Raw genomic sequence first — 13,093 nt, 5'->3', positions numbered from 1 at the left:
TGCCTGCCTCCCCTACCAGACTCTGAGTTCCATGAGGTCAGGGACCATGTCTATTTGTTCATTACTGTACACTCACAAATGTTTTATGAATATATCAAATAAAAAATTCTGCTTCCTATTTAAAGTCATATAGTCAGTCAACAAATAGTTATAATAAAGCAATTCTTAGACATTGTTAAGAATGTAGATAAGGACCATGGCAGGTATTTTTTTTTCATGGAATTGGCAATAAGTTAAAAAAAAAAAAAAAAGGAGGGGGTGGGTATTGCTAAACAGATATTCCCACGCTTTGAACAGCCTCTAGAAACTTGTGAATTTAAATCATGCAGTCTGTATTATTTTTGTTTGTTTGTTGCTTTGAGACAGAGTCTCGCTCTGTCACCAGGTTGGAGTGCAGTGGCACAATCTCAGTTCACTGCAATCTCCGCCTCCTGGGTTCAAGCGATTCCCCTGCCTTAGCCTCCCGAGTAGCTGGGACTACAGGCATGCACCACCACACCCGGCTAATTTTTTGTATTTTAGTAGAGGCGGGGTTTCACCATGTTGGTCAGGCTGGTCTCGATCTCCTGACCTTGTGATCCGCCTGCCTCGGCCTTCCAAAGTGCTGGGATTACAGGCATGAGCCACCGTGCCCAGCCTGTATTATTTTTTACATGTGTCTTCTGGATGAATGATATCTATAGATCTATTTAAGTTTCATAGAACAGTAATAGTGGAAAAATCTGAAGCATATATAGCAATTGTATTTGGGTTAAATAAAATCTTGGTACAGATGGCTAAACAAAAGCCCAACTTATATGTCAGGCCCACATCCACAATGTTGATTCGTTGTATGTGCACTGCCCATTTCTATGTCAATGACAGAATGTAAGGCTGGTCTCCTTCATGTTCTTACAAAATACACGTGTATCCTACAGCAATCCTCTAGCAATATAGCAAGTGTGCAGATATACTTTGTACCTTCCACAATGACACTAATTATTACCCAATAATATTGGCAACATTAAGCAGACCATCACTGTAGGAATTTGAAATATGCAAAAATATCTGTTAATTTATTCAAACTTGTTCAGCTGTCATCAAAGATAAAAATATGCTTCCACTTTCTATCTCCTTCACGATCAAAGGTACATTTTTTAAGTTTCTGTTTCTTTGATGGCATTAACTTCATTTTTTCATCCAGCCAAATTGGTTCAAAATGCACGAGATACTTTAACATATATTTCTGAAATTCTAGTGGTAGGAATAATAGCAACTTTGCTATTAAAAAAGATTTCTCCACAAAATGTTTAACAATTCAATGTTTCTACTTTTAATAGTTGGTGTTTTGTTCATGAAAAAATGAGTTTCTAAAACGTAAACTGGTCAGAATCATTAGAAGCAAAATATAATTGCAATAATGGCCTATTTGATGCATAGCATCATAGTACAACAGAAAACTTTCACCTTGATATAATAACATTTTACTAAATTTTATTGCAATGAAATTTCTTAAAATACCTGAAGCCATAAGACTTATGCTAGTTACATAATCTTGGGGAATAAAAGCTAAATCAGTCAAGATGTATTTATAAGAGGAACAAAAGTATATATTTAATGTTTAAGCATCATTTTAAATCCTACAAATAAAGATTTTTGCAAATGGACTGCATCTTTTCTGAGGAGGTTATATATTTTCTTTGAAGTTACCCTTTAATGGCAATTAAACACTAATGGCAAGATAAATGATGAAAAACTTCAATTAAAAAGCTGGTCCAACCGGCACACATGATAGAAAAACAAAAGGAGGCTTTTCTGAATGCATTCACAATCCAATTAATTTTCTAGAGCTTTCTCTTGTATGTTTTTAAATTTCTACACTCTATGCAACAGGAGCTAATTGTTCAAGAAACAGTGACAGAGCTACAAATTCAATTCATTTCTCCTTTAGCCAGATTTCACTAGGCTGGTTATAAGAAGAGGCTGATGTTTCTGCTTTATTCCTCAGTTTGTCCAAGAATTATCAGGTATTGAAGTAAGCAGAACTGATACTTCTTTTGCTCTAGGCAGTAGGTTTTTGTTTGGGGCGAGGATGGACAGGGGTGTGTTATTTGTTTGGTTTTAGTATTCTCTCCAAGGTAAGCCCTTAGTAAATTGAACTCAAATGCTTTTAAGCTCAGACCCACCAGTTTCTGCTGGGAAATTCTCAACTACTTAATTTCTTGATTTCTTCAGGTTAAAGAAAATTTCCCCTACCTTACCTTATCTATCTAGAGTAAGTCCTTACTGAGATGAGGCAGTGGGAAATCCACTACATCTGTGGCTTCACCAGATCTTCTCAGCAACCCTGTAAGGTGGGTGTCCTAATTCTGGAGAGCCTCAGTGTGTCACCAGGAGTAAGGGCTAGACAGGAGTCTGTGTTGTCAAGAACTCAACACCTTTGCTCTTTCCATCCATCCCAGCACTGTGCCTGACAGCACAGTTGAGAGCACTGCTCTGTGAGCCTTGGAAATGCCCTCGTAGAGTTCCAGAAAGATTACCAGTTACCTTGATGATGGTGGCTCTAGTAGAGACAGAAGCTGTTTTAGGAATGAGCAAAGGGAATATGTCACACATTTCATTCCTCCCTCTTGGAGACCTTTTGTTTCTGAGCTCAGTTAATGAGACAACTCTTTCCTTCTGACCTGTAGTTCTTTCTCTGGTCCATCACACTTAGAGACATTGGCTGCATATGATGTCAGTTATGCACATGTTTCATGTCTTAAGATGAGTCAGGGTAGTAAATGGGCATGAATTAACTTACTCTGCACACACCACTTACAGGAGACACAAAAGAAAGCTAAGGATTGACAATCTAGTTGGAAAATAAGACTAACGTTATACTGAATGGAAAGTCAAAGATGACCCTAACACTTCTAGGGTAAAAAACAAAAATACTAAAGACACTTTGAATAGAAACAGGGAGATACAAAAAAAAAAAGTCAATCTGAGGCCAAAAGCAAATAAATGCTATTCTGCCCACACTGAGTTTTAGATGACTTTTGAGTAGTACAAGAAGAGAAATCCTGTATACCTTTGGAAACACAGACCTGGGGCACAGAGAAGATAAAGTTCAAATTATGGGAGAAGACAAACTTTCCCTGAAAAGCAGGATGGAGATGCAGGAAAGAAAGTTGAACGGAGAACTTGTGGGACTACTCAACTCATTCTTTAGGAAGGAAAAGGAGATGAGGGAGGAGGAGAGGAACAAAAAGGGAAGCCAGTAGAAAGGGCAGCAGGGTGTGTAAGCTCATGACAGCTATAAGATGAATGGTGGAGAGGGCAGGGGAGTATAGTTTCAAACCCTGCAAAGTCAGAAAAAATATGGACCAAGAAAAGATCTTAAGATTTATGAGAAGAATACACACTTGTAATTTTCTAGGAATTTTCAGCATTATGGAGTAGACAGAAATTAGTTGAAAAGAGGTGCAGAAGGAAATGGTGACTAAGAATTAAAAACATCAACTGTAGATAGTGCATTCAAATATTTAAACAACTAAATGATAATAATAACTACTGGCATGATATAATGCTTATTATGTGCCAGGCACCGTTCTCCATATTTACATGTACCGCCTAACTTAATCCTCACTCTAACCCCATAAACTAGGTACTATTATTACTTGTATTTTATAGATAAGGAAACTAGGTACAGGTAAGTTAAGTCAACGAGCTAGTATCAGAGCCAGGACTCTAATACGGGCCTCTAGAAACTTATAAATATGCACGTGCCCTCCACAGAAAAACAGGAGAAACATTGTTTTTGTCACTGTGTTCATTATGAATCCCTAGTGCTAGATCCCTGCCTAGCACATAGTAGGTACTCAATAAAATTGTGTTGCATTAATGGATAATTAACTAGAAAGGGCATGAGAGCCAAGCAAAAGGATCAGCGTTGTATTTCGGAGTCTTTTTTCTGAGACTCTTTAACCCCCATTGAAGAACTCGTCTATTTTTTCAATGCTGTAAACACATAAAAATAAAGCCATTGTGCTTTAATTTGCCCCCAAATTTAAAACATAAAAATAAATGCCAGCAGACCAAAAAAGGCTTACAGAAAAGATCAGGACAAAGGTTAACTTTTCCCCTCAACCCCAGTGAGTTGTTCAATTTTTAGTTAAATATGGCAACCTGAGGCTGGCCCTGCAGTCTCTAAAAGTCTAAAACTCATTTTCCTCTTCTGCTGGATACTGCACAGGGCTGTAAGCTGCTTCCCAAGGCAAAACTCACTCAGGAGGTACTTAAGCAGGTAAGGATTGATGCCCAGGGATAAAACTCACCATCAATAACTCCTAACTGCAAAGTCATTAAAATAATTTAGTTAGAATCTACAAATTTTTAAGCAGTTCTTTCTGGTATAAAATAGTCCAGCTTTCAAGCTCTTGACGATTAAAACAAAAATGGTAGAAAATATTTCAGCCGTACCTCAATTTGGAATAGGAAATGAAAATGGGATACGTTTCATATTCCTTTCTCACCCTCTCAGAAGTACCATCTGATTTGCCCTATGCAGTGTGGTTTCTGTTTTCAGATATATGCATTGATTAACTAAATAGTTTAAACTATGTAATTACTTATTCAAGCTCACTTAATAGATTTAATCAGCATTGGCTTGGGGAAAGAATTAATTATGGTCTTGGTTACTTTAGGAGACAAAAATCAAAAAAGCATTTATTCAACGAATACTTACTGCTATGTGCTCTGCACAGTGGAGGACATAAAAGTCTTTTTAAGATATGACCCATATCCTCAGGGAGCTTAGTTCATATACCAAAATTTTCATGACTTCCCAATTATATGTCCTTACATCTACAAGCTGTTATGATTGTGCACATAAGCTCAGATCTCAAATTGCATATCTTTTGAGGTCCATATGACTTTGTACTTAATAGTTATATTTCTGTAATGGGACCAGATCCAAAGAGAGAGGGAAATCTATTTTCAATAAAATTTCAAATAGCTTTCTAACCACACTTTCTTTCTTTCTAAATTACTGTGCTCATTAATTTTCCTCTTTTTTCTTTTGTCAACCTAATATATCACAAAACTACCACCTAGAATGTATATAAATATGTCTCTTTACTAGGTAATAGTATCCACATATAACCAAATACTAAAATGATGTCTAAAATACACACTGATCTATGTGACAATAGTTGTTACTGCCTCCATTTGATCGAATATATTTCAAGACTCAGCCTTTCTAATACATTAGTTTCTATATTATATAAAATAGGAATATTTAAATGATTCTTTTTAATTATCTTTAAATGATGAAAAGGACTCATGTCATGTATTATTAAGCTAGACTATTTAGTGGAAAATGCTGAGGATTTTTTTACATTCTGCTTTGCTATTGATAAAGGAATTTATTTCATAAATGTCCATTTTCTAGAATACATCAACACTACTCTCTTTGACCTCAATTTCCACAACAAGAATTGCCACTGGTTTTGGATTGTGGTTTGTTATTCATGTTTATCTGATTCACAACACATCTCTTGTATTTATAAAAGCACTTTAAGACATATTTCAATTTTTCCCATTAAAACCAATATTGTGTGGAACATTTCAAAGTATCTCTCAATATATGGTTTCTAACCCACCAAAAAGAAAAAAAGAATTGCCTTAAACCGAAATTCAGATTTACTGACTAAGAGGAAACAAAACCTCTTAAAACAGTCTATTCCCAATCCTGTCTTTTGGAGTTCAATAATTCAAAGAACTTTGAAAACATTATTTAATAATTTTAAATAATTTAGCTGTGTATTTAATTTTTAAAGTTTGGGTAAAAATAAAATACTAGGATTACATAACATCCTGAGGAAGTAACTATAAATCTGTAAACTATCTTTTGATAAAATTAAAGCACTGTTATGAACTGATTCTACTTCGCCAACTCAATATAAATTATATAAAGATGTCTCATAGAGAAAAATTCTGTTGAAGTGGAAAATATATAGTCTTCTCAGTATGAAGCCCTATGTGCAGGTCATTTTTCTGCAAGACTTTATATTTCATATGTATATGAAATGCTGAAATTGTGTATTACAATAAAATTTTATCTGCTAAAGAAAATGCTCTATTAGTCTAAAATACTCTATTTAAATCCATTTCTTTACAGAAACAATTTTTATCAATATCACATTCATGTAGTTACAAAATGTTGATCACTATCAACTAAAATAAATTCTAATAATTAATATAATAAATACCTTTCTTCATTTAACTTTCCTGCATGTCTTATATTTTAGATATTTTCTTCCAAGAGCACCACCTAACTACACTGACTCCCTCCCAGTCAAATTTGGGGGTGGCAAGCAAGGTGGGGGAAGCGGGAGGAGGGAAAACAGAAAAAGAGAAAAATATTAACTACTTGGTTCACCTGTGACAGAACCCAGAGTGACCTCTTGTGGTAAATACTAACTATAGTACTTTGGTGAACAGTACAACCTTCTCCTAGGCTACACTCTGGAGAATGCAGAAGCATTGTTCCTCCAAGCTAAGAAACTCGGCTGTGACTCACAAGGAAAGAAAAAGATAAACACTGACTAAACTAAAGGGCTTCTTTAGGAAATTTACTCAGTCGCTATCAATTAAAATAATCATAACTACTCCCTTCTACTAAAAATAATGTTTATATGGTCCTTTTAGTAAGTCAGTTACAAGGTGCCTATGTAGATGGATGTCTTACACATCCTACTTCTGGAATCAAGCAAAAGATAAACAAAGAGGGCAATTTCTAGTGAAGATAACAGTATGTTAGAATAAGCATCCCTCTATCAGCAATGTGCTGCATTCATTATATAACAGAGTGCGGGAATCTAATGCAAGGGACAATCTTGTGGCTTATGTATAAATATAATTTAGGAAGTGGTCAGTATAATTTCAACCTCTTTGATATTTTAAATGTTAAAGTGGTACATTATAAGACCTGAGGAAACCAATGCTTCAAAAACTGTGGTTTTATCAATATTTCCTGAATACTGTCTTAGATATTAAAGAAAACCTTTCAAGAAAAAATGTCAATAACTTTATAACAACAACCAAAATAAAGTCCATTTGTTTTCCATCATTTCTTTTAAATTGGCTAATTGTAAAAGTTATTATTTGTTCTGTTTACAGATCACTAGTTCTGCTTCCTCTCTTATAGGTTTCTTTTAAGACCTCAGTTTGTACAAATGTCAATTACAGCATGAAAATAATTTTGGACTTTTCTACAAGTAAGAGATAGCTGAGTAAAAAAAGTGCTTGTGCAACCAGCTATCTCAAGCAGAATGAAAAATTGAGGATATTGAGTTTCTTCCCTTGAAAGGTAAGTGGTTCATAAAATACTACCTTCTCTGTTTTCTTCTTTCCTGAACCCCTTTTTTCCCCAAAAAGAAAAACACTTCTAGTTTTCCACAAAACTAAAATAAACTTCCAATTTGTCATAATGTTTAAAATATTAAATAATAATAATAAATTTCTAGTTAAAAGTATTAATTTGTAGTTACAATTTTTCAAAATAGCAATCTAGTCACTCAAACTAATCATTTCTGCCTATTTGCTAAGGAATTGAAGACCACATATGAGTAAAATGCGCTGCTCAAAGACAAAATCGGGTTGAAGGTCTTTGAAATACTTTTTGACTTTTGAATCTAAATTTTAACCTAAAAGTCCTAAAAACAGTTACTTTCTTCCAGATACTTAAACTCTACCCACAAGTTTACTGCTCCCTAGAGCCCAATTTAGATTAATAGTTTGCATAAATAATTGAAATTTAAATAAAGGAAGGTATCCTAATAACGTTCTAGACAGAAATCTAGTCTGTAAGCCCTTGGGGCAGGGGCCTTCTGGGAGACATTGCTCAGCTGTAATGAACTCACCACATAGTCCTCTAAACCTTCCCTTACTAATGGTTTATTTTGATCGTACTAGCCAAAAATTTGTCTAAACAGTCCTATAGCATTTATACTTTAACCTTTACAACTTCTTAGAGTAATAATGCCGTCTATATTTACTAGAATCACATGCTAAGAATTATTATAATTCCTTTTGTCTAGAAATGATCTTATCTCTTATCTTAAAACTAAAAAGAATTCCTTGCTTCTTTTGAGATTTGGCTATAAAGTGTGTGTGTATCCATCCTACTCAATGGCCCTCATTATTTTATTTTAAAGACTTTGAATCACCAGTAACAATTTGCAATGCTCGCTTATAACAGACTGAGTCAACTAAATAAGGAAAATAAAAAACCAATCTCAAGAGGTGTGAAATAATAGCACAGGTTATAGTTGCCACTCCGGAGTACAGAATACAGCGCTGTTATTCTGGGAAACTGCATCTAAGGAGTTTGGAACTTTATTAAGAAATCCTCAGGTATAAAAGTAATATTCAAATATGCCACACTTCTTGCTTTTTTGTTTCACATCATCGAAAAGTGTTCTGGTAAATTTGTAACTGGCTGAGATTTCAGTTCATTGGTGATATCCATGGACAAATAAATGTCTGACATTTTCTCTTTGTGTCCATTTCCCTTTCATGTCCCATAATCTCTCTCTCTCTCTCTCCCCCACCCCACCCTTTCTCTCTGCTCTCTGTGTTTTGTTTTGTTTTCTACATCTCTGTTTTCCTCCTTGTGTGCAAGACAGAGAAAAAGAGTTAGATTGTTTCCTCTGTGTCTGTAGGGTGGTGGACACACTTTACAGACAAATCCCAAAATAGGAGAAGTAGGAAATTCCTCTTCTCAGTTTTCTGTGTGGATGCCTGACCAGCTGAGTGTTTACCTATGTGCCTGTGTATTATCTGGGTATCTCTCTATATCTATGTCTATGTTTGGCTGACTCTCACTATAAGATCTGATCTTTTCATAAGACGAAAATGATATTGTATCAGAAAGAGCTTTTCTTGGGGTTCAGGTAAAAAGACAAGGCTAGCCTCTGTTTCTTCAATTGTTAAATAGATTGGGAGTGCTGGGTTCTATTCTTTCTCTTGCTACTAAAGTTCTGCCAACACTTCACTTTCAATCTTGTTAAGTTAGTGAATAATGAAACCTTCAAGCTGACAAACCTGATCCATCTGTGAGAATCCTGAAGGGAATTTTCTATTAGTCTCAATTAAACAATTTCGCAGGATAAATTTTTCTATTTCTCTGCCAAATCGTATAGAAATGACAACAACTGTGGGATATTCCCCCGTGAATGTGTAGACCAATTTAATACCACAATTCTCAATTTCTGAGGTTCTGCCTATAAAAGAGGTACTGAGACTTTTCAGTATTTATCACACACACCTGCATATATACTCACTACAACTATCTAACACACTTCAAACAGTTCAGGGTCTTTGAGTAGTGGTATTCAAAGTTAGCCACAGGCAATTAGAGGTGGCATTTAAGTGCCAAAACAGATAAATTTTCATTTGCACTTGGTATTGTCCAGGAAAGAAACATTTAACCAATGAAACGATTATGAACATGAGTGTAAAAAAGATAAAATACTCATTAATTTGAGTGGCAGATACAAAATGGAGGCAACAGAAACAGACATTTCTAAGCCACCTAAGGTAAATCTTCATTTCATAGTATATCTACAATTTTTAAAAATTTAAAAAACTATCTCATAGTTTCATAGTCTGTATAAGAAGCTTCAACCACAGTTGCTGTATTAGTAAAGTTTAGTCAAGGGATTCTCACATTCTTTCTCTTTATAAAGCAGAGCAATCGTAATCCTGCAGATTTTAAGTTTTAAGGCCTTCTCTGAAAAGTCCTCTCATAGGCCAAATTGCGTGGAGTTCAAATAACCCAAGAGGATGAGAAAGCTGAAAGAAGACTTGTATACTTAACTAATTCCAATAACCCACACATTTCCCCCAAACTGTTTTAAGAGTAATATCCCCTTGTATTACAGGTTTAGTATAATCTTAATACAAGAAGGTAATGTATAAGTATAAAAATTGCCTACCATTATGAATTTATATAACTAAAAAATATTACAGGTATTTAAAAGAATACTAAGCCAGACCCTATTCACTATTTTTTCCAACCCAAATACAACACTACTGCTTTAGACTTTTATTGTTTCAGGCATTGGCCAAAACGAAGAAATAAAGTTTAAAACCTCAAATTAAAAACAAATAACAAGTCAGATATTTGGGGAAAATACTTTGAGACACTTAAATACAGTTAGTCTCAAAATCAGAGGAAATATTTGCAAGCCTAGTCTTAAACGAGATTCTAATCTAAGAAATAGTATAATCTAATCTACCATTTAGGGAAAGCATTATTTATTTAATTATTTGTTATTTCAGTGTGCCTCTGTCTTTCTGTGTGCCTCCAACTAGGCAGGGAGCCTCTTAAGAAGAGGTGATGTGTATTAATTGCTTTTTTTTTAATCCCAAGAAACCACAGAGTATCTATGGTATAAGGCACCCAAATAAATATTGTTTCAATGAATGAATAAACAAGGCACTATGGAACTGCATAGAGTATTTCCATTGCTTTGTTCCAAGCTCTACTGTACTCCATATACAGAAATGTCTTTCTTATTCTTCTCCAAGCAAGAGATCTCAAAATAACAGCCTCTGAAGGAAAAACTTTAAAAGATATTCAACATATATTACTTATGAAGTTTAAAATTATATAAAAGAATTAAAAACAAGTAGAAAACACAGATTTCAGTAAGATGCAAAGTTTATAAGGTCTTAAAATGTGGAAATATATAACCATTCCCATCCAGAATATCTTGTAGGAAATGAATGCATAAATGGATGGTATTTTAAAGACACATTAAGGCAAGAAAACATTAACGCCAGTAGCAAGGTAGGATGGCATCGTTTTGATTTTTTTCTAGTTGCATTAAAAGCACAATAGTTACTGCTTCACTTCTACGTTTCTCATGTTTAAGTCAAACGAAATATATAAATTAATGTGTAGTGAAAAACATAGCAAGAAGAAACTTTAAACACAATTTGTCCACAGTAATTGCCTTCCCATTTTTCAAGCACTGAACTCTTTTTTAGGTTCAACCTCAACTACTCTCCCCAGCACAAAGCACCTTTCCCAGGGCCCATGAGGGCCAAAAGCCTTTCCAGAGATTTAAATCTTGTTAAGTAGCCACTTTTGAAGCCATTCCCAACTTGAGGGAAACCTTTCCACTGAGATTAACTCAGAATTTGGTCAGTCCCTGCTGCTCACTTTGGGGAAAAATGTGGGAGAAGGAAGAACAAGAAAAGATAAAAGCAAAACTCAACTCTATGTTCCAGATGTACCTACACCCTATCCAACCCCTTTCTTTCCTCCAGTTCCGGGGTCTGGACAGGTGGGAGGGGGTGAGTCTGTCTGGTAGGAAGGGGATGCAACTAACTTTCCTCCACCATCTTATTGCCACCCTACCCCACCCCAAATCCAGCCCAACTGGTAAATGAAACCACCAGGTAAGGCTGCCTGCATCCCCCTCCCCCCTTGGGAGAGGGATGGGATGGGGAGGATGGGGGGCGCGTGTGGGCGGGATGGAGGTGGGGGTGTTCTGAACTACAACTCTCCTTACCACTGGAGCGCCTGACGATGTTCTCCAAAAATGTGTTCTGCGGTGCCACCAGCCCTCTCTTGCCCCCCGGCATCCTGGGTCTGGAGAGCAGCGGCCAGGATCCGCGGCGGGGGAGGGGGGGATGCAGGCAAAGAAGGTGGAGGAAGAGGAGGAAAAGGTGGAAGAGAAGATTGAGCCGAAAGAAGAGGGGGCGCGGCGGCGGCGACGGGGTCCCCTGACTGTGTCTCCAGCCCGACCCGGATGAGCAGCTCTGGGGAGGAGGACCAGGCAGTTCATGGTAGTAGCGCTCCCCCGGCCGCCGCTGCCCAGACTGTGGCGGTGCCGCACACGGGGCTCGGGAACTGCAGGCTCCGCGGGGCACAGTGCGCCTGCGCCGCCCCCGCTGTCGCTGTCCCGCCGGTGCTGATGCTGAGGCTGTTGCTGAGGCTGCTACCGCGGCGGCGGGCGCCTGGGCGCGGGCTCTGCATCTCTCCCCCTGCTGGGGAGCCCAAGAGGGAACTCAAGCCCCCACTCTCCCAATCTCCCTCAGCTCAGGCCAAGACACCTTTCCCGCGCCTTCGTCTGCCGGTCTCCTCGCCCACCCCCTCGCGCAGCGAGCTCCCGGCTGAACAGCGCAGCCCAACTTCTGGGCTGTGCGCCTGGTGGTTACTCCTCTACCCGGAGATCGAGGCAAGCGATCGCTGTCCAATCGGGCCGGTGGAATGGGAATGGGAGAAGAGGGTGCCAGAGAGAGCAGTGGCCAGTCGGAGGCTCACATCTCGGCGTCTCCCGCTCGGGTCCCGAATCCGGGCTGCTGGCGCGGACGCGGCTCTCGGGGCGGAGGTGCGGGCAGGCTCCAGCTCCAGCCTAGGCTGAGAGCCGGGCAGGCACTGGTTGGGCGGCGCGCGGGGACGCAGAGCAGCCACCTGACGCTGCTACCGCCCCCCTCCGGGCTCCGGCGCCTGAAACCTTCCCAAACACTGGCGCTTTCCGCACCGCCCTTACCCCACCCCCGGAGCGGGAGCGCGAGCCCTGAAGTCCGAGCGCACAGAATGGCCCCTGCGACCCGGGCCGGGCTTGGCGTCTGGGGGAGCGTGCGGCCGCCCAGAGGAGTTTCCCCCAGGGCCGCTGAGCGCAGGAGGCGAGCCGCGAGCCCGCCACCGCTGCAAAGTTGCGGGAAAGGTTGCACTTGATGCGAAGAGTAGGGGAAGAGGGTGAATAATTCACACCCGAGAGAGGGGGAGTGAGGTGGGCAGTATTAGCAACGGAAAAATGGTACAAGCTGTGGGGGCGAAGATGCGCCAGGGTGGGGCAGGGCAGGAATCACCTCTAACAAACCCCCCAATTTCCAGGCGTTGAGAACGGACAGAAGCGGCACCGTTACAAACAGTCCAAAAGCCTGTATGTGTCACAGAGAAAGGAAAATGGCATAAATGCGAAAGGGGTGGAGACAGATGGAAAGGAAAGAGCAGCCCACACTGAGGCGCCTTCCTTGATCTAAGACAGTGGTTCTCAAAGTGGCCCGGACTGGCAGCATCCGCATCTGCACCACCTAAGAACTTGTTTAA

The 13,093-nt window shown here is 38.9% G+C and overlaps 1 protein-coding gene across 1 annotated transcript in view; it reads right to left on the bottom strand.

Annotated features, from left to right (window-relative positions):
- Window positions 1-12,349, bottom strand: part of KCNH5 (potassium voltage-gated channel subfamily H member 5) — a 344,681-nt gene extending 332,332 nt beyond the window's left edge. The window contains exon 1 of the mRNA XM_055289151.2: window positions 11,547-12,349. Within this exon, the coding sequence (XP_055145126.1) occupies window positions 11,547-11,619 (73 nt within the window). The 5' untranslated portion in view covers window positions 11,620-12,349. The remainder of the gene's footprint in view (window positions 1-11,546) is intronic.
- Between the last annotated feature and the right edge of the window lie 744 nt (window positions 12,350-13,093).

The sequence above is a fragment of the Symphalangus syndactylus genome, chromosome 8, assembly GCF_028878055.3.
Source record: "Symphalangus syndactylus isolate Jambi chromosome 8, NHGRI_mSymSyn1-v2.1_pri, whole genome shotgun sequence".
Lineage (NCBI taxonomy): Eukaryota > Metazoa > Chordata > Mammalia > Primates > Hylobatidae > Symphalangus > Symphalangus syndactylus.
This window is presented reverse-complemented; position numbering and strand designations above follow the sequence as displayed.